The sequence below is a fragment of the Salmo salar genome, chromosome 13 (genome assembly GCF_965601325.2).
Source record: "Salmo salar chromosome 13, fSalSal1, whole genome shotgun sequence".
NCBI lineage: Eukaryota > Metazoa > Chordata > Actinopteri > Salmoniformes > Salmonidae > Salmo > Salmo salar.
This window is the reverse complement of record NC_138303.1, coordinates 93,074,505-93,101,004: the sequence shown is the minus strand read 5'-3', so window position 1 is coordinate 93,101,004 and position 26,500 is coordinate 93,074,505. Positions and strand designations below refer to the sequence as shown.

The window sequence follows — 26,500 nt, the reverse complement described above, 5'->3', positions numbered from 1 at the left end:
AGCTATAGTGGATGTTGAAAGATGGTCGATTGATTAGGGTTTTAAATTGTCAGTGGCGAAGTCTTGTTGTATGTTCTTCTCGATGAAGAAAGTTGCTGATAATATACAGTTGTTTATGTATGGACAGCCTATGGGGAGGGTTTCTAAGTACAAATATTTGGGTCTATGGTTCAATGAGCGATATACATGGAAAGATGATCATAAATGTTGAAACAAAGTGTAAGAAGGTGGTGAATCTTGTGCGCTCGGTCTCTGGTTGGCAATAGGGTGCTGAAAGACAATCGATTACAAATATTTTTAGAGCTCTGATCAGGACAGCAATTGATTACGTGTGTATAGTTTATGGAACAGCGGCGAATACTTTGCTTCAGAAACTGGACAGAATCCAGTATATAGCTTTAAGGATATGTATTGGTGCATTTAAATCAACATATGTATGTGCCTTACTAGTGGAGGCAGGTGAGATGCCTTTTGATATATGGTGTAAAAAATGGTCATTCGCTTATTGAAAAGTTGTTGAAAAGCTGTGAGGTTGAGCATCCCACTGCTACTGTTCTAGATGACTGTTGGGAAAATACTAGTAGACAAGGCAGTGGTTTTGGTTGGACAGTTGGAAAGCTTGCTGTTGAGAGTGGTTTGAGGGAGTTAGAGGTTGGTCCTTCTGTGGTGATAGGGGATGTTCCTCCATGGTTACTCCCAGATCCTGTTGTTGATCTAACCTTGGTAGAGAAAAGGAAAGATTGGTTAGAAGTCGGTGAAATAGGGAAACTGCTTGACGATTACATTGGTAGACATTTTTATGCTTTTTTTTAACCGCTTTTCACAGATGGATCCAAGGACCCAGATACTGGGCGCACAGGAGCAGGCATTTCCGTTCCTGAATGTGATGTGCAGATATGTAGAACACTAACAAATGAACTGTCAGTATACTCAGTTGAACTGTTGGCGATAATAGTTGCCCTCCAGTGGGTGGAGGATGTACAACCTGTTAGAATTATAGTATGCTCAGATTCTCTGTCTGTATTAAATAGTTTATAATCTTGTAAATCTAATAGGAGTGACCTACTATTGGAGGTATTAATGTTATTTTGGAGAATTGAGAGAATGGTTGTAATAGTGAGATTCTGCTGGGTCCCAGCACATTCGGGTGTGGAAGGGAATGAAATTGTAGACCAGTTAGCCAAAAGAGCTTTGAAACAAGATATAATTGATATTAATGTTCCACTGGGTAGAGGTGAGGCCAAATGTAAGATCAGAGCCATTTTGACTCTGAGCATATTTACAGTGGCAAGAAAAAGTATGTGTACTCTTTGGAATTACCTGGATTTCTGCATAAATTGTTTATCAAATTTGATCTGATCTACGTCACAACAATAGACAAACATAGTGTGCTTAAACTAATAACACACAAATTATTGTATTTTTCTTGTCTATATTGAATACATAATTTAAACATTCACAGTGTAGGTTGGGAAAAGTATGTGAACCCCTAGGCTAATGACTTCTCCCAAAGCTAATTGGAGTCAAGAGTCGGCTAACATTGAGTCCAATCAATGAGACGAGATTGGAGATGTTGGTTAGAGCTGCCTTGCCCTATAAAAAACACTCACAAAATTTGAGTTTGCTATTCACAAGAAGCATTGCCTGATGTGAACCATGCCTCGAACAAAAGAGATCTCAGAAGACCTAAGATTAAGAATCGTTGAGTTGCAGAAAGCTGGAAAGGGTTATAAAACTATCTCTAAAAGCCTTGAAGTTCATTTATTTTTTTTATATATATTTTTTATTTAATATTTATTTAACTAGGCAAGTCAGTTAAGAACAAATTCTTATTTACAATGACGGACTACCAAAAGGCATAAGGCCTCCTGTGGGGATGGGGGCCTGTGATTAAAAAAAAATATATATATATATAAATATAGGACAAAACACACATGACAACAAGAAAGACACAACGCTACATAAAGAGAGACCTAAGACAACAACATAACAGCAAAACATGACAACACAGCATGGTAGCAACACAACATGACAACAACATGGTAGCAACACAACATGGTTGCAGCACAAAAACATGGTACAAACATTATTGGGCAAAGTCAACAGCACAAAGGTCAAGAAGGTAGAGACAACAATACATCATACAAAGCAGCCATAACTGTCATTAAGAGTGTCCATGATTGAGTCTTTGAATGAAGAGATTGAGATAAAACTATCCAGTCTGAGTGTTTGTTGCAGCTCGTTCCAGTCACTAGCTGCACCGAACTGAAAAGAGGAGCGACCCAGGGATGTGTGTGCTTTGGGGACCTTTAACAGAATGTGACTGGCAGAATGGGTGTTGTATGTGGAGAATGAGGGCTGCAGTAGATATTTCAGATAAGGGGGAGTGAGGCCTAAGAGGGTTTTATAAATAAGCATCAACCAGTGGGTCTTGCGACAGGTATACAGAGATGACCATTTTGGAGAAGAGTATAGAGTGCAGTGATGTGTCCTATAAGGAGCATTGGTGGCAAATCTGATGGCCAAATAGTAAAGAACATCTAGCCGCTCGAGAACACCCTTACCTGCCGATCTATAAATTATGTCTCCGTAATCTAGCATGGGTAGGATGGTCATCTGAATCAGGGTTAGTTTGGCAGCTGAGGTGAAAGAGGAGCGATTACGATAGAGGAAACCAAGTCTAGATTTAACTTTAGCCTGCAGCTTTGATTTGTGCTGAGAGAAGGACAGTGCACCGTCTAGCCATACTCCCAAATACTTGTATGAGGTGACTACCTCAAGCTCTAAACCCTCAGAGGTAGTAATCACACCTGTGGGAAGAGAGGCATTCTTCTTACCAAACCACATGACCTTTGTTTTGGAGGTGTTCAGAACAAGGTTAAGGGTAGAGAAAGCTTGTTGGACACTAAGAAAGCTTTGTTGTAGAGCATTTAACACAAAATCCAGGGAGGGGTATAAGACAGTATCATCTGCATATAAATGGATGAGAGAGCTTCCTACTGCCTGAGCTATGTTGTTGATGTGAATTGAGAAGAGCGTGGGGTCTAGGATCGAACCTTGGGGTACTCCCTTAGTGACAGGCAGTGGCTGAGACAGCAGATGTTCTGACTTGATACACTGCACTCTTTGAGAGAGGTAGTTAGCAAACCAGGCCAATGACCCCTCAGAGACACCAATACTCCTTAGCCGGCCTATAAGTATGGAATGGTCTACCGTATCAAAAGCTTTGGCCAAGTCAATAAAAATAGCAGCACAATATTGCTAAGAATCAAGAATCAAGGGCAATGGTGACATCACTGAGGATCAGTCCACGGTAAGACGAATTGTCTATAAATTGAGAAAGTTCAGCACTGTTGCTACTCTCCCTAGGTGTGGCCGTCCTGCAAAGATGACTGCAAGAGCACAGCGCAGAATGCTCAATGAGGTTAAGAAGAATCCTAGTGTCAGCTAAAGACTTACAGAAATCTCTGGAACATGCTAACATCTCTGTTGACAAGTCTACGATACATAAAACACTAAAAAAGAATGGTGTTCATGGGAGGACACCATGGACGAAGCCACTGCTGTCCAAAAAAAACATTGCGGCATGTCTAAAGTTTGCAAAAGTGCACCTGGATGTTCCACAGTGCTACTGGCAAAATATTCTGTGGACAGATGAAATTACAGCTGAGTTGTTTGGAAGGAACACACAACACTATGTGTGGAGAAAAAAAGGCACAGCACAGCAACATCAAAACCTCATCCCAACTGTAAAGTATGGTGGAGGGAGCATCATGGTTTGAGGCTGCTTTGCTGCCTCAGGGCCTGGACATTGACAGAAAAATGAATTCCCAAGTTTATCAAGACATTTTGGCAGGAGAATGTTAGGCTATCTGTCTGCCAATTGAAGCTCAACAGAAGTTGGGTGATGCAACAGGACAACGACCCAAAACACAGAAATAAATCTACAACAGAATGGCTTCAACAGAAGAAAATACGCCTTCTGGAGTGGCCCAGTTAGAGTCCTGACCTCAACCCGATTGAGATGTTGTGGCATGACCTCAAGAGAGCGGTTCACACCAAACTTCCCAATAATATTGCTTAACTGGAACAGTTTTGTAAAGAGGAATGGCCCCAAATTCCTCCTGATTGTTGTGCAGGTCTGATCTGCAACTACAGAAAAGGTTTGGTTGAGGTTATTGCTGCCAAAGGAGGGTCAACCAGTTATTAAATCCAAGGGTTCACATACTTTTTCCACCCTGCACTGTGAATGTTTACACAGTATTAATAAAGACATGAAAATGTATACTTGTTTGTGTGTTATTAGTTTAAGCAGACTGTGTTTGTCTATTGTTGTGACCTAGATGAAGATCAGATCAAATTTTATGACCAATTTATGCAGAAATCCAGATATTTCCAAAGGGTTCACATACTTTTTCTTGCCACTGTATATGCCCTCCAAAGAAAGGTTGGTGGACCAGGATTCAAAGATCAGATTAGGAAGGAAGATGTGGTGTTTGTTCGATTGCGTTTAGGACATTGTACATTGAACTCGTCATTACATCTGGTTGGCAAGCATGTGAAGGGTTTGTATCTGGAGTGTATGGTCGATGAAACGGTGGAGCATGTGTTATATTGTTGTAAGTATGTTGAAGAGAGGGCAAGATTGACGTGTAGGGTCATTGAGGTTGGTTGGGGGGGATTTGGGGGATGGGAGGGACTATTAGAAGTTAGTAGGGTACTTTTTTATTTTCTCAGAAGTACTGAGTTAGGTAGGAGGATTTAGAAATGTTGTAAACCGTGATTGACCACACACTCCAGCACAGTAGATGGTGGCATGCACCTTTAACGTTGGTTTGTGGACTGCCATTATATAGACGAAGAAGAAGCAGCGGCAGCAGCAGCAGCTACTACTCCAGGAACAGTGTTACCTACCCCTGGCTTAGTTTGTTGACATGTAAACTAAATTTCATCTCCAATGTTTATTGAAAACATAAATACATTTACACAATGAGCACTTGCTATCTCATCTCTGAAAATACAGTTGTTGGTAAGCTAGCTAGCGAATTTCTGCCATATTACTATTAACAGTCAAAACGCCTCAAAACAAGTCATGGTATCAAGAATAAGATTAAACTAGCTGAAACTAGTCACTTGCTTACAATTCCCCACATGGCAGTTTCTTGTCATTGTTGGTAGCTATCTGGCCATCCAGAATCACAACAACTCACGGACTTCTGCCCCATTTAAGCGTATGCATCGTTTTTGTGATGTCAGCTAATCCATCTTTACCTCAGTGGTTGCCACTCATCATGATTCATGTCTATTTTTACCACCTAGCTAGCTATCTTGACCTAATGTCAAATTTGACTTTGCTTTGAAAGACAAGCTAAAAGGAGCTGTTCACTTGGATACAAGGTACAATTTGTGTTAATAAATGTTTTTTTTAGCTGTAAAAGTAATGTGTAACATAAACAGGTCCTTAGCTAGCTAGCCAGCTAACATTAGCTAGCAAGTTGGCACATGAATCAGCAATTTTTTTCTTGTTTTGGTTGTCATTTGAGCAGACATTGTAAACATACAATGTACCTATAGCTTCAAAATATAAACTATTTTCAACTACCTATACAATGAACACACTACATACACACATAACATGCATACCGATGCAACTCACATTTTCACGCTCACCACAAACACTGATGCTACAGTTCAGTCTTATCTATCCTGTTGTCACTTTACCCCACCTATCAAATCAAATTGTGTTTGTCACATGCACCAAATACAACAGGTGTAGTGTCACATCCTGACCAGTAAAGGGGTTATTTGTTATTGTAGTTTGGTCAGGACGTGGCAGGGGGTGTTTGTTTTATGTGGTTCGGGGTTTGTTGGGCTATGTGTTTATATAGAGGGGTGTTTGTTTAGAGTGTTCCGGGGTTTTTGGTTAATGTTCTATGTTAGTATATTTCTATGTTCTAGTCTTTCTATTTCTATGTTTAGGGTTTTTGATTGACCTTCAATTGGAGGCAGCTGTTCCTCGTTGCCTCTGATTGAAGGTCCTATGTATAGGGATGTTTGCTATGGGGGTTTGTGGGTAGTTGTCTCCTGTTTTGTGTCTATACACCTGACAGGACTGTTTAGTGTTGTTTATTGTTTTTGTATACGTGGTTTGTTTTCCTTCTTCAACATTAAAAAGAAGATGAGTATACACGTTCCCGCTGCGTTTTGTTCTGATCCTTACGACACCCGTTACATGAAGACCTTACAGTGAAATGCTTACTTACAAGCCCTTAACCAACAATGCAGTTTTAAGACAAATAAGTGTTAAGTAAAAAATACAAAATAAAAACGAATTAAAGAGCAGCAGTAAAATAACAGTAGCGAGGCTATATACAGGGGGTACCGGTACAGAGTCAGTGTGCAGGTTAGTCGAGGTAATATGTACATGTAGGTAGATTTAAAGTGACTATGCATAGATAGTAAACAGAGTAGCAGCAGCATAAAACAGGGGGGGGGGGGGGGGGGGGGGGCATGCAAATATTCTGGGTAGCAATTTGATTAGCCGTTCAGGAGTCTTATGACTCGGGGGAAGCTGTTAACAAGACTTTTGGACCTAAACTTGGCGCTCTGGTACTGCATGCCGTGTGGTAGCAGAGAGAACAGTCTATGACTAGGGTGGCTGGAATCTTTTATCATTTTTAGGGCCCTCCTCTGACACTGCATGGTATAGAGGTCCTGGATGGCAGGAAGCTTGGCCCCAGTGATGTACTGGGCTGTACGCACTACCCTCTGTAGTGCCTTGCGGTCGGAGGCCGAGCAGTTGCCGTAACAGGCAGTGATGTAACCAGTCAGGATGCTCTCAATGGTGCAGCTGTAGAACTTTTTGAGGATCTGAGGACCCATGCCAAATCTTTTCAGTCTCCTGAGGGGGAATAGGCTTTGTCGTGCCCTCTTCACGACTGCCTTGATGTGTTTGGACCATGATAGTTTGTTGGTGATGTGGACACCAAGGAACATGAACTTCTTAACCTGCTCCACTACAGCCCCATCGATGAGAATGGGGGCGTGCTCGGTCCTCCTTTTCCTGCAGTCCACAATCATCTCCTTTGTCTTGATCACGTTGAGGGAGAGGTTGTTATCCTGGCACCACACGGCCAGTGTTCTGACCTCCTCCCTATAGGCATTGTTGTCGGTGATCAGGCCTACCACTGTTGTGTCATTGGCAAACTTAATGATGGTGTTGGAGTCGTGCCTGGCCATGCAGTCATGAGTGAACAGGGAGTACAGGAGGGGACTGAGCACGCACCCCTGAGGGGCCCCCGTGTTGAAAATCAGCGTGGCGAATGTGTTGTTACCTACCCTTACCCCCTGGGGGCAGCCCGCCAGGAAGTCCAGTGTCCAGTTGCAGAGGGAGGTGTTTAGTTATCCTGTTGGGGCTACAGGTTAGCAATGAACCCCGAGCCGGGATTGCTAACAAGGCTGGAAATTCAAAACATCAAAAATCTAATAATTTCAATTTCTCAAACAATCAACTATTTTACACAATTTAAATGATAAACATCTCCTTAATCTAACCACATTGTTCGATTTTCAAAGAGGCTTTACGGCAAAAGCATAAAGTTAGATTATGTTAGGACAGTACATAGCCACAAAAGTACAAACATCCATTTTCAATTCAAGGTCAGGCGTCACCAAAAGCAGAAACCAGCTTGAATTATGCACTAACTTTTGTCAATCTCCATCAGATGACACTCCTAGGACATTATGTTATACAATACATGCATTTTTTGTTCCATCAAGTTCATATTTATATCCAAAAACAGCATTTTACAGTAGCGTGAAATTCAGATTTTTTTCTTCTCTGAAATGCTTCCGGTGAACATAACAAAATTACTATTCGAAAACATTGGTAAATTATAATATTGTCATTCAAAGAATAATATATTATCATCTCGTAATTGCTACCGAATGGCCAGATCTCAAAATAACTTTACTGGGAAATCACATTTTGCAATAAACGGGGTGCTATGCTAAGAACAACAGGCTATGCTATACAGTTAGCATCATCTAAAATCGATAATAACATTGTAAATATCCCCTTACCTTTGATTATCTCCATCAGAAGACTGGCATCCCAGGTCCGGAAGGCATCACAGGTCCGGAACAAATGTGGTTTCTTTTGACAAAGTTCATAATTTATGTCCAAATAACACCAAGTACTTAGCGTTCATTATGCTCCCACAAAACGTGGTGGGGGACTGTAAAATCACGCCGAAAAGCTAAAAAAACCTAGTAAATAATCTATTTATGTTCGTTCAAACATGTCAAATGTTGTTTAGCATTAATCTTTTGGTCCATTTTTAACGTTAAACATCAGTAATATTTTCACACAACCTATCCTATGTCGAGATAAACAATGAAGACAAAACTCACGTTTCTCAGATTTATGCGCAGGCGCAAAAAAATGAAGTGATGACATGTCAACTTCCTAGGATTCTAATTTGCTCTCTGTTTATCATAGACGCTTCAAACAACTTTATAAAGATCGTTGACATCTAGTGGAAGCCGTAGGTGTTGCGAAATGAATCCTTTCTCACTATGGTATCTATAAAACAATGACACTAAATACTACAGTCACAAAATTCACATTTTTTTAAATCTATTTTTCACAGGTTTTTGCCTGCAATATGAGTTTTGTTATACTTACAGACACCATTCAAACTGTTTTAGAAAATTCAGAGTATTTTCTATCCGAATGTGTTAATAATATGCATATCCTAGCTTCTGAGTTGGTGTAGGAGGCAGTTAAAAATGGGCACATATTTTTTTCAAAATGTCTCAATACTGCCCCCGAGCCCCAACAGGTTTTAAGAGCTTCGTGGGCATTATGGTGTTGAACGCTGTGCTGTAGTCAATGAACAGCATTCTCACGTAGGTGTTCCTTTTGTCCAGGTGAAAAAGGGCAGTGTGGAGTGCGATTGAGATTGTGTCATCTGTGGAGGCTGTATGCAAATTGAGTGGGTCTAGGGTGTAGGGGAGGAAGCTGTTGATGTGAGCCATGACCAGCCTTTCAAAGCACTTCATGGCTACCAACGTGAGTGCCATGGGGCGGTAATCATTTAGGGAGGTTACCTTCGCTTCATTGGGCAATATGGTGGTCTGCTTGAAACATGTAGGTATTACAGACTCGGTCAGGGAGAGGTTGAAAATGTCAGTGAAGACACTTGACAGTTGGTCCGCGCATGCTTTGAGTACACGTCCTGGTAATCTATCTGGCCCAGCAGCTTTGTGAATGTTGACCTGTTTAAGGGCAATGCCTGCTATTCTGTTTTGAGCCAGCAGCAGCTTTACTAGTTATTTCTTTGCTGCACTTGACCATAATACCGGACAGTAATCAAAATTGTGTGTATTGACATTCATATTGCACTGTACGGCTTTACCTAAGGATTGGGGATCAAGGATTGGGGATCAATGAAATGGGCTATCAGTCTACTCAATACCCAAGATATTTTTTCCTAACACCCTCCTCAGAGTTATCAGACTCCAAAACATCCACACAGCATTGTTTTTCTTCTGGAATTGTGTTCAATACACATAGATTGACAATAAATGTGGCTCAATTCACAGTTGTTTCAGAGTCCCGCAATAAGAGCTATGATGCTAATGTTCTCTGGCTGTCACTGAGTAGACTGATAACCCAAATCATTGATCCACAATCCATAGAGGCTGTACAGTGAAATAAGTATGCCCCCAATGCAATTCTAAACTCTAATACATCCAGTGTGATTTCAACAGATTTTTTGTGAAATTAAACTTTTGTTGAATTTATATAAGAACATTTCAACCACGTTTAGCATGATCTATTCCAGTATGGCATGATTCCACTATTTGTATTATTTGCATTTGACATTCATTGAGAGACCTTTATGTTGAAAGCAAACAGCAAATTCCACTGTTGTGGCTAATCTGTATTGTGGCTAGCTTCACATAGGTGGGTCCGACCACCATTAATCAAATAAGAACCGTTTTATAAATTAGGGGTATTTTAGATGATGCTACTTAGCTAGATAGTTAGCTAGCTAACTACAGCTACTGAAACAGATTGTCGTTTTGCTATGTTTTTGGGGAGAACATTGTTTGCATCCATCAGCTAGCTAGCTTTTTTTTACGACCAGCACTGTCTCTAGAGCTTGGGTAAGTGTGTCTGCGCTCGTGCAGCAGCGGCATGGGCGCCAGACACAATTTTACCAGCATCATAGCATACATATCGGTGAATCGTTGTGACATATGAAATACGAGTGATAGTGTAATCAATGTGTAATAACGTCAAAAATTAAATGTTAAATTATTATGTGACGTGCAGTCATATTCGGGTCCAGATTGGTCAACATAGTGTTATTTGACATGTATCTTTTTTGACACTCAAAGACCCAAATGGCGTTCCATACTATACAGTGTTTGTTTACATTTACAATGTTTACAAACATTGGAGAAAAACAAGCTTATATTTTGGGTTCTCATGGAGTGTGACAGTTTATAAGTTATATTCTTTTATAAGTTAGCATTTATAAGTTATATTCTTCAAGAATCAATTGATATATAATTTAGTACAAAAATGGATGTGGCAACTACAGATTAACCCTTTTAAGTCTGTCAAAAGTGTGCGAGTTTGAGCATATGTCCATTAGGCCTATGGATTTATTTTATCAGCATGAATTGGATTGAGCAATTAAAGCCCCACTTTTATTCCATAGGCTTGGATCCGCACTATGCAGCTGTTACAAGAGCGCATTTTTCACTGACTGTCCACAGGTTTCTGATAGGCAGCTTAAACTTCTTGAACTGAACCATTATGGGTTCAGATATACATTTTAGATTTGTATACAGCCATGAACAACAACCACAATCCGTAAGGCGCAAATAGCTAAATGAGAAAGCAGCAGTATGATTCACATCAATGCGCTATGTAGATATCTATAATAAATTATATCCGTATCACCGTAGACTACACCACTGCTGTCATCCTTACCTCCAAGCGTTTATTGAAATTCGTTAATCTTTGGATGACGACAGCAGTCTCTCTATTGGACGACATAGCTTGGACTGTAACCTACAAAAGCCTATTCCGGCTCTTTTCCCGCGATTGATCAAACTCATTTGGTGTGTCATCATAGTGGTCTCTGAATTGTGGTCAGACTCGCTCAGCTGGAACAAACTTAAACTTTCGCATGTTTTCAATGCTGATTTGAATGTCATTGAGAAAACAGTAGTGTCCGATTTTTTTCTTGCAAACATATTTTCTGAATGTAAAAGTAATCCTCGAAGTAATCATCTAATTTTTCAAAAGTATCTAATCTGATTACAATATTTTTGCTGATAATGAAAGATGCTGTTTATTCAGTGTATGGAGATGAATATTTACATTTACATTTACATTTAAGTCATTTAGCAGACGCTCTTATCCAGAGCGACTTACAAAATGGGGCATTCACCTTATGATATCCAGTGGAACAACCACTTTACAATAGTGCATCTAAATCTTTTAAGGGGGGGGGGGGGGGGGGGGGGTTAGAAGGATTACTTTATCCTATCCTAGGTATTCCTTAAAGAGGTGGGGTTTCAGGTGTCTCCGGAAGGTGGTGATTGACTCCGCTGTCCTGGCGTCGTGAGGGAGCTTGTTCCACCATTGGGGTGCCAGAGCAGCAAACAGTTTTGACTGGGCTGAGCGGGAACTGTGCTTTCTCAGAGGTAGGGGGGCCAGCAGGCCAGTGGTGGATGAACGCAGTGCCCTTGTTTGGGTGTAGGGCCTGATCAGAGCCTGAAGGTATGGAGGTGCCGTTCCCTTCACAGCTCCGTAGGCAATCACCATGGTCTTGTAGCGGATGCGAGCTTCAACTGGAAGCCAGTGGAGAGAGCGGAGGAGCGGGGTGACGTGAGAGAACTTGGGAAGGTTGAACACCAGACGGGCTGCGGCGTTCTGGATGAGTTGTAGGGGTTTAATGGCACAGGCAGGGAGCCCAGCCAACAGCGAGTTGCAGTAATCCAGACGGGAGATGACAAGTGCCTGGATTAGGACCTGCGCCGCTTCCTGTGTGAGGCAGGGTCGTACTCTGCGAATGTTGTAGAGCATGAACCTACAGGATCGGGTCACCGCCTTGATGTTAGTGGAGAACGACAGGGTGTTGTCCAGGATCACGCCAAGGTTCTTAGCACTCTGGGAGGAGGACACAAGGGAGTTGTCAACCGTGATGGCGAGATCATGGAAGGGGCAGTCCTTCCCCGGGAGGAAGAGCAGCTCCGTCTTGCCGAGGTTCAGCTTGAGCTGGTGATCCATCATCCACACTGATATGTCTGACAGACATGCAGAGATGCGATTTGCCGCCTGGTTATCAGAAGGGGGAAAGGAGAAGATTAATTGTGTGTCGTCTGCATAGCAATGATAGGAGAGACCATGTGAGGATATGACAGAGCCAAGTGACTTGGTGTATAGCGAGAATAGGAGAGGGCCTAGAACAGAGCCCTGGGGGACACCAGTGGTGAGAGCGCATGGTGCGGAGACAGATTCTCGCCACGCCACCTGGTAGGAGCGACCTGTCAGGTAGGACGCAATCCAAGCGTGGGCCGCGCCGGAGATGCCCAACTCGGAGAGGGTGGAGAGGAGGATCTGATGGTTCACAGTATCAAAGGCAGCAGATAGGTCTAGAAGGATGAGAGCAGAGGAGAGAGAGTTAGCTTTAGCAGTGCGGAGAGCCTCCGTGACACAGAGAAGAGCAGTCTCAGTTGAATGCCCAGTCTTGAAACCTGACTGATTAGGATCAAGAAGGTCATTCTGAGAGAGATAGCAGGAGAGCTGGCCAAGGACGGCACGTTCAAGAGTTTTGGAGAGAAAAGAAAGAAGGGATACTGGTCTGTAGTTGTTGACATCGGAGGGATCGAGTGTAGGTTTTTTCAGAAGGGGTGCAACTCTCGCTCTCTTGAAGACGGAAGGGACGTAGCCAGCGGTCAAGGATGAGTTGATGAGCGAGGTGAGGAAGGGGAGAAGGTCTCCGGAAATGGTCTGGAGAAGAGAGGAGGGGATAGGGTCAAGTGGGCAGGTTGTTGGGCGGCCGGCCGTCACAAGACGCGAGATTTCATCTGGAGAGAGAGGGGAGAAAGAGGTCAAAGCACAGGGTAGGGCAGTGTGAGCAGGACCAGCGGTGTCGTTTGACTTAGCAAACGAGGATCGGATATCGTCAACCTTCTTTTCAAAATGGTTGACGAAGTCATCCGCAGAGAGGGAGGAGGGGGGGGGGGGGGGAGGAGGATTCAGGAGGGAGGAGAAGGTAGCAAAGAGCTTCCTAGGGTTAGAGGCATACACAGGGGATTAGTTGGAGAGTAAGAAGCATGGTACTGTTGCATGACACAGCCTAGATTTTGCACACATCATTTATTTTGAGGTATTAGGCCTAGGTTTAAAGGCGTTCCATGGTCAACCCTCCATCTGCATTGGCCGTGTAGCATTTAGGGTGATATGGCCTCTGTAGGGCATTCACACTTCTTGCGCTTCACGGAACAGTGCAGAGCTGTTGTGAAGGAAGTTGTCAAGGAAGTGAGTTTGTGTTTATACTAGACCTCCCGCCCCCACTTACCATCAACCAATCATGTCAATGCGGAACTATACGGATCCCTCTGCATTGTTAAAACATTTTCGTTATGCACGGCGATGCGGTACAGAGCTCAATTTGGCCACTGAATGTCTCAAGAGGTTCGGCAATTGCGTCACACCATCCATACCGCGCCTCCGACCACCTTCGGATCAAGCATAAATTCTCTTTTACTGAGTCATCATTTAGACCCATGGGCCGTGACTGGTTCTCTCCATCTTTTTCTTAAAAATCTTTCAACAGGTAATAAGGATGTAGCTATAGGACCTACACTTGTTTTCCTTTCCCACTATACTGTATATGAGGGAGAATGGCCGAAGACAAACATCACGGACAGGGCATGTTTCGTCTAGGAAGGGGCATATTACCTTACATGGAAGTCTCATGACTGTCAGCACGGGTGCGTTCAAGACAAAGTTTATTTCCAGTGTGTAAATGGAGAGGTGAGGTAGATTAAGTAATTGTAGCCTACATTTGCATGCATCTTTATTAGTGTAGATGAGCTGTCCCCAACTTTGACAATTTGTCTGTAATTCAATCAAACACTGAAAGAACGAAATATTGCAGACAAGTCTGTTACTACTGTGGCTACAGCGATTAGTTCATAAATGTATTTGGTGAAACAACTTGAATGAATTCGGTTTGGATTTGGGTGTAAACTATAACAGTATGTCAGGTTTTGAGATTGGCTTCAACACAAATTAGGGAATCAAGGAAAAAAACGGTATGAAGGCAATTGGAAGTATGGGCATGGGAAGTTATTTTACCTGGACAAAGGTCAGCTTTATGAGGGCTTCTGGGTGGACAGAGTGGCCAAATGTGGAACAGTGTCGGACTTTGGAAGAGAAGAGGCAACAACAACAATATACACAACTCCTAAGGTAAATACTTTGTATTTTGAAGCATTTAAAAGTTTGTCTTTTACTGGGTGTTGCAGATGTGGTGCTGAGCCCCCTAGCAGACCAGGGTTAAAATACTATTTCAAATATCTCAATTACTTTCACATACATTTCAAAGTATTCTGATATTTATTTGAAACGAGAAGTAGTTGAATATTGGAATGTATTTGGAAAGTATTGGCAGCTATTTGAAAGTCCTCAAATACACTTCCATGCATTTAACCCAGGTATTTGAAAATACTTTTAAATTACTTCCAAAATAAGTAATTGCTTCAGGCCACATTATTTGAAAATAAAGAACAAATAATAAAATACATGTATTTGAACCCAGGTCTGGTGATGATCAATTCACTGTATGGTGAGGTGTCCCACTTTTCTCTGCTTAAGGTACATCTGTTGGATGTAAGATCAGTTTTAATGGAAACACAGTCAACATACCACAGTGAATAGGACATACCACAGGACAACAGGAGGACCACCCTAAAGTGCTTCATCTCTGTTGATCTTTGGACACGTAGTAAAATGCCATAATTTAACAAATAAAGAGAGCACAACATCATGAGTAACATCTTAGTAACTTTACTTCTCTGAAACAGGACCACTGAACATGATCAGACTTGTAATGAGGTCACAGCGCCATCTGTCTATCATTCCCCAATGGCAATTTGAGGTATTAAAAAAATTTCTCCTAGAAGCAAAACAAAAAGCAAATGGTTACATGGTTTAAGGATGTGCGTATGACCAAACTTTTCTATATTTACCAACTCAGTGTACAAACAAGTCAGAGGGTGCACTTTTGACAGGAAATGAAAGCAACATAACACCTTTTACGAAGCAAATTGTGTTGAGAAAGAATATGTGCAGTTCATTTCTGTATTCACTGTTTAAGCAGCAGTGAAAATAGCTTTTCTATGTCACAAAAACATTGTTCAGACAACCATGGTACAAAATGTTTATTTCAATACTATGTAAACTATTTGTTGAGTTTATGCAGTAACATTTGGACTACAAATAACTTAAGCAGGCTGATTACATATTAATATCAAACAAACTCTAAAAACAAAAAATCTTAACATTAGGTTGAATACGGAATCGTCCAATAGGAAGCTCTACGCAAATTTTAACTTGCGAGGTTCAGAGTTGTCTTAAACACCATAAGACCTTCAGTGGTGCTCATAACAATAAAGAAAGCCATCTTGTCACAATAGATTGTTAATGAGAGCCCTCTTCAGCCCCATGCATTATTACCGGCAAGGTAAATAGAATTTTTAAAAAAACTGTCCACAATACAATGCTCCAAGTGCCAATTAAGACAGTGGTGTTTTTTTCTGTTGAAAATGTGTACATGCGTTAAGTGGCATAGTTTTACAGTTATATGGAAGTAAAAAAATCTAGAAATGTGAACATTTCAAACAGTGAGTAGCACAACACTTTCATATAAATTATGTGTTTTTAATAGAAATGTCAAACTAATGGCAAAAGTATTGGCGTGGTAGAGATATCTATCTTGTCAGAGTGGTCAGTCTTTAAGGGAATTGAGAGCTGGGGGATTGCATGAGGGACTCCCCTCTGCCGTCCAGCTCATTCTGCAGCCTGGTCAGGTTGGATAGCTCCTCCAGCTCCTGGAACTGCCTGTCTGTCTTGTGGCTGACAAGGGAACGGTAGAAATGTACAGCAAATACTATAAATATCAGGCCAAAAGGCACCATGATGGAGGTGGAGGTGATGGCAGCAGCCACACCTGCAGATATGGTCCCATTGTTGGGGTTGTAGTTCTTAGGCCTAATGGGTAGAAATTTGACCCAGCAGAGGAGTACAACCTCAGCCAGGAAGAGCAAGGTGCCAATGACTGTAGAGAAGGCCCAGGCCAGCTCGATGTGGTGGTGCATTCTCTCATGTGGAGACTCCTTCACTGAGTTGAGGTTGTGAACGTTGCTGACTGCCTCAATGTTAGGCAGGATGCAGGTACTAACCATCAGGGCAAAAAGGTGAACGGCCACCAACACAGTGGTGCAGGCACTGAAGGCAATGAGGAGACCAGGTGGGTAAGGATAGGTTGTGTCCAACTGAACCTCCACCATTGCTACCTAGAGAGGAGAAAGGGATAGTAACAGTATGAAATGTATCAGAGAAAATTAGCATTCAAGACAGACCGTCTGGAACTAGAGCTCTATAAAGGGGGAAAAACGTGCTGTCAAAATTCCATCCAGACATGATCTTCCCAAATGAAGAAAAACTGCAATGCAAAACTATGGGGTGCAAAGAATCTATACAACATGAGATGAATACACAAGGATTCTGCTTTTGGATGATGCCTAGCCGTCATCCTGCTATGGACATCAAAGACTTGCCTTTGCTGCAATGCATCTTTGGGCGAGTATATTCCTTACCATAGCGAACCCAGATAGTAGAGCAGACGTTCGACTGGAAGCCTTCAGTTTTGCTCGACTCAAGTAAAGCTTCCTCCAAGACAGCGCTTGCAATGAATGCTCGTTCAGACTCATTGTGCCGCTGAAATTGAATAGACTGAACAGGCGTTGTTTGATTCGTATGTGGCTGTTTAATAATGACGATAGGCGTTAGCTAGCCAGAGATAACATCCTCGTTGTCCAAATAAATTGATGTAGAAATTGGCAGCAGTTCAGATACTTTCAATCGAATTTCGCTAGCGCTATGTTGACATTAAATAATGGCAAAGTATTGTAAGCATAACGCTGTTTAAACTTCATACCGTCTACTTCTTCTGCAGCGCCTCTGAACCGAACACCTAGACTGCTGTTTCGCTCGAGCTGGCTGCACCCATAAGCCATTGCGGCAAAGCTTAATAAACTACGCACAATTCTGCCTATCCACAATAAGTATAATAAGTTAGTTGGATCATACAAAAAAAATACTTTTAACTTTCACATGGTAACTAGTTACCCTGAAACGATATTTATAGTGGTTAAAATAACTTGGTTACTGCCATTAGTCAGTCATGCAGGGCCACTCTTGGAAAATAGAACCTGCCTATCTGAAACATATGCCGGTGAAGAATGCCAACCAAACAGTGTCAGTTATACTTGCAAATTATTTATAATAGAGGACGATTATAATTGGACGATTATAATTGTGGACGATTATAATTTAGCCATTCGCATGACACGTTGATACAAATGTCTAGCTACTAACTAACAATTTGCAATAATCAATTGAATCATTTTAGACAATGTTCCCACTGCCCATTGTGCCCAGTAGCGTACATGCATGCAATATATCCATATTGAGGGATCTAAACTAGAGCGAGCATGCATGCGGACTACAAGCAGCTTTTGTTGTGCATGCAATTGCAGGTCTATGACAGACCGCAAAATAGTCGGATAAATAAATGTAATAGCATTTGTTTGTTATACATTCAGAACTATTTTCATAGTTGACGTGAAGAATAAGTAGTGTGGGAGGTGACGCATGACGTTGTCCAACAATGTTTTGATTCTGTCGGTGACGTTATCCAGCACAAAACAAATATGGTTACCACTTAGTTGAGTCGAAACGCAGTGATAATTAGTTTAAATGTGATTATTATCATTTTTAAATGAAGGGCTGAAAGATACACTAGGCAAGGGCTCAGATCATGGAAGCTGGTGCAGATTCTGGACGCAAGCTGGTGTGTAGCATTATTACCCTATTCTAGCATAGCTAGCCTCGCTTTTAACTGGACTAGCTAGCTTAGCTAAAATATCAGTGGTAGCCTAGCTTATCATCATTTCAATGACCCTCAGAACAGAAGATGTCATGTTTTGTTAAAATTTGACAAACGTCAGCTTTATGTAGTTACTTAGGCTATATTTTACTTGGTAAATGATAGACGTCATTCACAAGCCCACTTAGACTCTGCGTAACGTTGTTATTGTGCAATTTAGCACGTTATGTTAATGTTTGTCTTGACATAACGATTGAGGTTATTAACTAGCATTGTTTAATCTGTAAAGGTGTTTGCAGCTAAAGGCCCACCTACAACCACAAATACAGCATAGCCACGTGCACCACTGTTTTATTGTGATCTCTCTCGAGCCTACAGAAGATAATGTACTGCCTGGCCTATGCTTTTTCTAGTTTGAAACGACCGCCTTTATTCAAAGCTATACTTACATGTTCATTATATACTCTACTATTTTGAGAACATTATTGGTAAGACGTGATAAATATTGACTCGTACTTTTATAACCTGTATTTTCATTCCTCTACTAGCGCTCCATCTGCCGGACAATGTACGACGAAAATGAGGACTTCTCTGACGTTGAAGAAATTGCAAATGTCAGGGGTTTTAATCTGGAGGAGAAACTTGTTAGCAATTCGTACAACAGACATTTCGTTCAGTTGATGGACGGCAAAGGTAATTTTAAAATTAAATGTTTAATTCGTAATTTCAGCCAACCACACTCACTGTCCCCTCACTGGTGCACATGCTTAAAGGCCAGTGCAGTCAAAAACGTCATTTTCTTGTATTTCATATATTTCCACACTGAGGTTGGAATAATACTGGGATAATGCCCATTTAGTGTAAGAGCTGTTTGAAAAGACCGCCTGAAATTTCAGCCTGTTTTGGTAGGATGGAGTTGTGGTGTGCCTAGTGACATCACCAGGTGGTAAATTAGTTAATACACCAATAAGAAAGAGCATCCCAAACCTCTGCCAATAACAGCTAGTTTTCCCATTTTCCCCTCCCCACTCAGTCCACTCCCAGACAGTCTTAGGAAAATGATTGCTTGAGAAATTGGTCTTTGCTAAGAAGCTACTGTATTTTAATATTTTTTTGCATTTTAATTGAAAACAATCACAGCAAGGTACTTAATTGTTACCGAGAAATTATTTGATATTGAGATAAAAATGTCTGCATTGGGCCTTTAAAATGTTCTACCTTTTCATTCATTGCATTCACACACATTAGGGGAGAAGTTCCATTTGGTTAATCCGTATTTGTGCAGGATGTCCTCACACATCTATGGCTGTGTTTAGACAGGCAGCTGAATTCTGATATTTTTTCCACTAATTTGTCTTTTGACCAGTCACAACAGATCTTTTCAGATCAGATGTTTTTCAGAGCTGATCTGATTGGTCAAAAGACCAATTGGTGAAAAAAAGACCAGAATTGGGCTGCCTTTCTAAACGCAGCCATTGAGACACACACAAATTGTACTCTGCTGTACCATGTGCAGAGTGAAGTTATAATGAATACCTACACTTTTTTTCTTCTCAGATTTCACTTATGAGTATGTTCAAAGAGAAGCACTTCAGACCCCTCTTATTTTCAAAGCCAAAGATGGACTGGGGCTCAGGTGAGAGATGAGTACAATATGAAGACGTGTGAACAATAAAGTCCTATTTAGCCTATTAAATGTTCTTGTTTGCCTTGGTTAAATATTAGGTTTTGTGGAACGGTTTGAAGGTAATATGCTTATCTTGACTTTATTCTTGAAAAAATACAGAATGCCAGACCCGGAGTTCACCGTCAGTGAGATTAAGGGTTTGGTTGGTAAGTCTATCTTTTAAATATTAGGCATGGTACATATTCCTTTCACTGTATAAATACTTCTCTTAGACTCATCATTTAGTTTGGACAGCAGTGCCCACACTGTACTCAACAATACCCTGCATTTGTTGATGAATGAAAAGCATGCTGCCGGAAAAGGTGTCAAGTCAAAAAGTGTGTGGGTGTTGATTGGAAACTTTTGTTTTTAAGCCTGTAATGCAGGGTTCTTTCACTTATGGAACAAACATTAGATGTCTCACTTTACCAAGATGCATTTCAGAAATGTCCAGTGCAGACACAATACACATAGGCCTATCCATCTATATTACAGAAAGTCAGACTGAAATCAGATACAGTTAAATGCCACTTTTTATTAGGCTAAATGACCTCTAATAGGATCTCTCATGTGACATGGTAGTGTTCAGGTTTACGGTAAGACTGCTGTGTTTGTGTTTGCAGGTAGCCGCCGTGCCGTTGATGTGATGGACGTGAGCACTCAGAAAGGCTCTGAGATGAGCATGGCCCAGTTTGTCCGCTACTATGAGACGCCTGAGGAGGAGCGGGACAAACTCTTTAACGTTATCAGCCTGGAGTTCAGCCACACCAAACTGGAGAACCTCGTCAAGAGGCCCACTGTGGTAAGATGGCACCGCCAGGTTTTGATTCATTTATCCATTATGAACAAGGGCAAATTTGATATTGAATGCCAACTGTCAACTCTCTCTTATAGGTGGATCTAGTGGACTGGGTGGACAACATGTGGCCCCTTAAACTTAAACAAAGACAAACTGAAGCCACTAATGTCATCTCAGAGATGAAGTACCCCAAAGTACAGAAGTAAGTAATTTGTCATTTAGAAATTCAGTTAGTTATTGTGTGCAATGTCAAAGTTTCTTTTGATGTGTGGACCTGTTACAAAAATGCAGTTGATTGTACATAACAGGAAAACGCTGAAGCACAGGCCAAAGTTTCTTTTAAAAAGCTGTGAGAAAATTGCTGCTTTGCTGGGAGGAAATATTAGCTTACTCCTCTTTTTTCCAAAGTCCCTTTGCCCTCTCTCCTTTAGCCCCTGCTGTCGTTCACTTCCTCTGATGGTTCTAGATGGTTGCTAGGCAGCAGGGCTCTTTCATGGTAGAGGGCGGTTCTTCACAGGATGCCGAAGTGACTTCATGGCTCCTCCTCAGCCAATCAGCTACCAGCATTATTACATAGAGGGCATTCAAGAGCCAATTGTGCCCTCCCTTTCACCCTCACTCTTCCCCTCTCTCTTTCTTGCTCTCTCTTTCACTCTAATATTCTCTCTCCCCTTCTACTCTCACTCCTCTCTATTTTTTACTTAATGGTGCAGGGCAGAAATAAAATCTGGAGCAGTTCTCTCCTGTCTGGTCGGTGACCAGCGCGTGGGGGGTGGGGTGGGGGGTGGTCCTGAGCGAACCGGGTCAGAGAGAGGAATAGCTATCGGGTACGTTTCTGTCTTTTATTGGGAAAAGCTGTTCAGATTGAGAGATGTCGGGAGTACTCTACCATGTCATTTGATTTATTTACCCTGTCTTTAATGGAGACGCTCAAGGGCTGGTGTGATTGATCGTGAGTGGTGTTTTGTAGTGGGATGTTGGGCTTCTATAGCCCAGGGTCTGCTTGCTCTCTGTCCAGAGGAGAGTTGCAAACTGCTGTGCAATAGGCTGGGGATCTGTGGGTGTGATTATGTGAGTGTCTCACAGGTTCAGCAGATGGGCCCTCAGTGAAGTCTGTAAGCCATACAGTATTATGCGTCTCGACTTGTTCTGTTGAGTGTCGGTGATATGTGTGTATGTGGATGAGGTGACCTCCCTCTGAGTGGGAGCATTTATAATGTGCTTACACTGGCAGTTTCCACCATTACCTCAGTCAAGGTCATACTCCGGTCTCCAGCCCATGTGAACCCTCTCCTCCGGTGTCTCTGTGGGAAGGTGCAGATACACTGCTGTGGGATGGATGACAAGCCTGTATCTGTTTGACTGGCCTCATACAGTAAGAGTCAGCCGGGGCTGGAGAACTATATCTTAACCATAGACTTATGTAACAAGACCAAATCAAATGATATGTATGGACACAATGACCCGTGTTGACAGGATGGGAAGTGGTCTGTATTTTATGAGCTACTGCTACTGACTGGATCAGAAGAGGCAAACAAGCTTGTATTGATCAGCTGCCTGGTGTTATTGAGGCTCCTGGCGGACTCATGTTGCCAAGAGAGTTTGTTCCCCCTGCATCAGGACCAGGGTTTATGTTGATCAGTGCCAGGTATAGAATTAGTATATGGTTTATTCATCACTCATTTTGGATGTCCCATGGCTTGAAGAGTGGAATTTCTACCCTGCATATCCACAGTAGAAGTATCACAGCCTTTTTACTAGGGCTGTGATGATACCAGTATCACCATTTTTTCCATGACAAAAATGAAAACATGAAGCGAACCAAAACTCTAAAATATTGTGTGCTATAGCTTGGAATTATAATTTTTTTTTACTCTGGATGACAACCTAATGATGTTTGTTTCCAACATTAGGGCTGTGATACTGGTATCGTCTCGTCCCTACTTTTTATTTGGCCTTTTTTATGTATCACACACTCTGTGTGGTATGCACTTGTTATTAGCTGATTTCATTCTGATAAACCTTGAGCGTAGACTAACTGTGCTGGCTGCAAAATGATACCAGGAGAACAGATGCACCATTTTACAGTAGCCTACATACAAATCAAACCACCTAACAAAAATCATGACTGTGGCTCTAACAATACTGTGCCATGTAATGATAGTATGGCCGGGATGATACCAGTATCGCGATACTCATTAGTATCGTGTCAAGGACACAAAACACGAAGTGGATTTAACTTCTTTAGGAAAACAGCACTAATGTTGGAAACAAACATCATTATGTTGTCATTCAGTCACATTCATTTATTTCCCAAGCTATAGCACATTATGTTACATACAGATGGTTTTTAAAGGACCAAAGAGTTTTATCTGCTTCGTGTTTTCAGTTTTGTCATGGAAAAAATATTGCGATATTGGTATCGTCCCGGTCGTAAATGATAGTGTTCCATTTTCTCCACTGAAGCCCTGGAGTTATAACCTCGCAAGTCGCCTGATTTCGCGAGCTTACATTGATTACTGCTGCGTTATAGTAAAACATTCTGGTTTATATGAGGCTACTGGAGTCAGTGGTCGGGTCCCATTCTATTAATAGACCTGTTCTCATTCTTATCTCACTGAATTACTGAATGATTTATGTCCCACGGAGCCCTAATCATTCCACAATGAACTTCCAGAGGAGAGGCTGTTGTGAGCGGTTCTCTTAGCTTATTTGTGGTTACTGATTGTTTTGTTGGTGTTTGTTGGAATAGGGTACTGGCAGTTGTAGTACAGTAGAGAGTAGCGGATTTCAAACAGATATTGTGGTTGAGTTGCTTGTTTCTTAGAAATTAATCACAAAGACATTTTCATCCAAATAGCTTTCATATTCAGTTGTACAATGCACAGCTGGGATGTTGAAATGGTACAATTACTGTATAGTTTCTGGGGTAAGAACAATGAACAAAAAACGAGCTCACTTAACATTTCTAACACACTGTTTTGATATAATTGGTGACCATACTTGGTGGCCATACTGCACATCTTTTATTTCCCCCTTTCAGTTTCTGATGTTCATTCAGCTCAGCCCCTAACCCACAGTCTTATTAGTTACATTTTAGTCATTTAGCAGATGCTCTTATCCAGAGCGAATTGCGGGAGGAATCAGGGTTAAGCGCCTTGCTCAAGGGCACATCAACATATTTTTCACCTAGTCGGCTCAGGGATTCAAACCAGGGACCTTTTTGTTACTGGCCCAACGCTCTTAATATCTACGCTGTCAAACAAAATAAATATGCTCCCCTAGGTTCGTCATAACTATTCAGATGCAGTGGGTCATCATTCACCCCTCTCATGTCCCTCTGTAGGTACTGTTTGATGAGCGTGAAGGGCTGCTATACTGACTTCCACATTGATTTCGGGGGCACGTCTGTGTGGTATCACGTTTTCAAGGGAGGAAAGGTAAGTTGTCATGTTTGTTTTCCAGACTGTATGTGGCAAAATAGTGCATCCTGAGGCTCTCTGGTATACCCTCCCCCAATCCTGGTACTGTACATGTATCCTATTTCTGTAGAGGCGCTACAAATGAACCTCTTCCATGTTTGTCTCAGCAATTGCTGCAGAGTCAGCAGACATCAGAGGATTGTTGCTAGGTTGTCCATATGCACACCTTTGACGGATCACATTATATAAACTTGCAAAGGTCAAAGAGGAAGCGAGGGGGAAGAACATTATGTGAATGGATGAGCAAATCTCCGAAATGTGCTGACTTCTCTATATAACCTGTAACCTTGGGAAATATATGGCCCTTGTTTTTAGATGACAACCAAAGCCACATCCCCAAATTTTAACTCCCTGTCCTGTGCTCAGGTGTTCTGGCTGGTGCCTCCGACACCTCATAACCTTGCCCTGTATGAGGACTGGGTTCTGTCAGGCAAGCAGAGTGACGTCTTCCTGGGAGATCGTGTAGATGGCTGCCAGAGAGTTGAGCTAAAACAGGGCTACACCTTCTTCATCCCCTCCGGTGAGCTGCCTAGCATTTTGTTTTGATCTATTCCTATCATAATATCATTACTATCATTGTAACAAACCATACAGTACACTCACTGCTTTATTCAGGCATGTGTTTGAGAACATGTTTGGGCATACCATGTCTGTCTGCCTGAGCATGTTTTGAGTGGGTCAGCTGGTTCTCATGATGTTTGGCTGGCTGTCCCGTTTCAGGCTGGATTCATGCAGTCTACACCCCCGAGGACACACTGGTGTTCGGAGGCAACATTCTGCACAGCTTTAACATTCCCATGCAACTCTCAATCTATGAGATAGAGAACAGGACTAAGGTAGGCTGTCTCATACAGGTGTTCCAGTACTGACGCTTCACTCCGCCTCTGACCTTCTCCATTAGTGAAACCATTAGTGAAACTAAACTGTGTCTCTACAATGAAGATCGATGGGGAAAACGCCTAACCTCATACAAACAAGTCTAGGTCACTTAGTTTGCTATGTCAATGAGTATGAGAACTGAATAGTCCCTTCCTCAGCCCCTACCTCTGTTTTTTTACAGATCTGAACTGGATAGGTGAAATCCTAAATGTATATGAAAGAAGTTGGGAAGCTAGGGATTGAAACAAGGCAGGAATGTGACACAAAGGCCCAAGTGCTGAAAATTCTGTCATTTGCATTACCATCCAATTGAGAAACAGACTGATGTGCTAATGATGGCGTGGATGAGGTCTGTGCCCGCAAAAAATCCATCCATATTCATGTGGAAATAGTCTGTGACAGCGGTTCATGTAAAATCAGAATACAGCACTAAAAGGGCAGAAATGAATCATGGAGCTTGTTGTATCATATTGTCTTAATCTCTCATGGAGAGATCCTCCGCGTATACCGAAGAATCTGACACTGATTATTTGGACGTATAATTGGGCCAAGGCGGTGCTTAAGCAATTTTAAACTCCAGGGGTGATAAACACAGGTTCAATTAGTGAGGGGAGGGGGTTTTGGCTGAGAGTTTCTTTTTGCTAGAGTGGAGACTTCGCAAACCAAACCGTATGGACCCACGCAGCTGATCAAATTACGCAAGATTTAAATTCTGGGTTAACTGAGATTACATACTGGCAGCCTGAGACTGAAATACTTAAAGGAAAGAGTGTTTCTCTTCTTTTCACATAAACTCCCAGGGGCTTCTTATGTTGATGAAATATAGTGTATATGAGCCTATTGCTTTTGTGTGTATGCATGTGTTTGTACTGTATATGACCTAATTAGAGGAATGTCTAGAAATATTTCACTATTTTTATTCCGGTATTCTTTCCAATAATAAGATGGGAGTAGTTGCTGTAATGATATGGATGCAAGTCCTGCAGGCTTTGAGATTTATATGGATACTTGGCTAAATGTAGCTTTCTCAGTTATGATGGATAGCTGGTTGGAAGAGTCAGCTTTGCTGAAAGTACAGTACTATTTTTGTTTCTGCTGGAAAAGAGGCATGAGAGAAACAGACAGTTTCATATGCTCCCCAGGGCTTGGCACGTTGCGTTCACTCTATTTTTACACCTCAACACAGAAATGGAGCTGGAGAAAGAAAGGATTATCACTGAAAAGTGTTGATCTGTGTGAAATCATCTCAGCGAGATAAATATAGCTGTGTTTCTAAGAGGAGAGTGGGAATCAGATCATGCTGCTGTGTCTGAGAGGGCAAGGTCTCCCTGGAGAGATGGGAATGAATGGAAGAGCTTGGCCTTGAACAGGGCCTCTGGTTTGCCAGTGTGTGTTTAACTTAACCATTGTCTCTATCAAATGCAGTTGAATTGTTCAACTAGTTTCTTACACAACATGACCAAAAGTATGT

The 26,500-nt window shown here is 41.8% G+C and overlaps 2 protein-coding genes across 2 annotated transcripts in view; one reads left to right on the top strand and one right to left on the bottom strand.

Moving 5' to 3' along the window:
* Positions 1-15,080: 15,080 nt before the first annotated feature.
* LOC106568227 (calcium release-activated calcium channel protein 1) lies at positions 15,081-17,329 on the bottom strand. Its single transcript, XM_014138381.3, has 2 exons — positions 16,912-17,329; positions 15,081-16,608 (listed from the first exon to the last, which is right to left on the bottom strand). The coding sequence occupies exons 1-2, from the start codon at positions 17,023-17,025 to the stop codon at positions 16,048-16,050; spliced, it is 675 nt and encodes a 224-aa protein (XP_013993856.1). The 5' UTR covers positions 17,026-17,329; the 3' UTR covers positions 15,081-16,047.
* Positions 17,330-17,422: 93 nt separating this feature from the next.
* LOC106568226 (lysine-specific demethylase 2B) overlaps positions 17,423-26,500 on the top strand; it is a 51,125-nt gene continuing 42,047 nt past the window's right edge. The window contains exons 1-9 of the mRNA XM_082960456.1: positions 17,423-18,167; positions 18,752-18,896; positions 19,761-19,839; positions 19,990-20,036; positions 20,493-20,671; positions 20,764-20,870; positions 24,015-24,108; positions 24,517-24,670; positions 24,871-24,986. Of these exons, the coding sequence (XP_082816582.1) occupies positions 18,135-18,167; positions 18,752-18,896; positions 19,761-19,839; positions 19,990-20,036; positions 20,493-20,671; positions 20,764-20,870; positions 24,015-24,108; positions 24,517-24,670; positions 24,871-24,986 (954 nt within the window). The 5' untranslated portion in view covers positions 17,423-18,134. The remainder of the gene's footprint in view (positions 18,168-18,751; positions 18,897-19,760; positions 19,840-19,989; positions 20,037-20,492; positions 20,672-20,763; positions 20,871-24,014; positions 24,109-24,516; positions 24,671-24,870; positions 24,987-26,500) is intronic.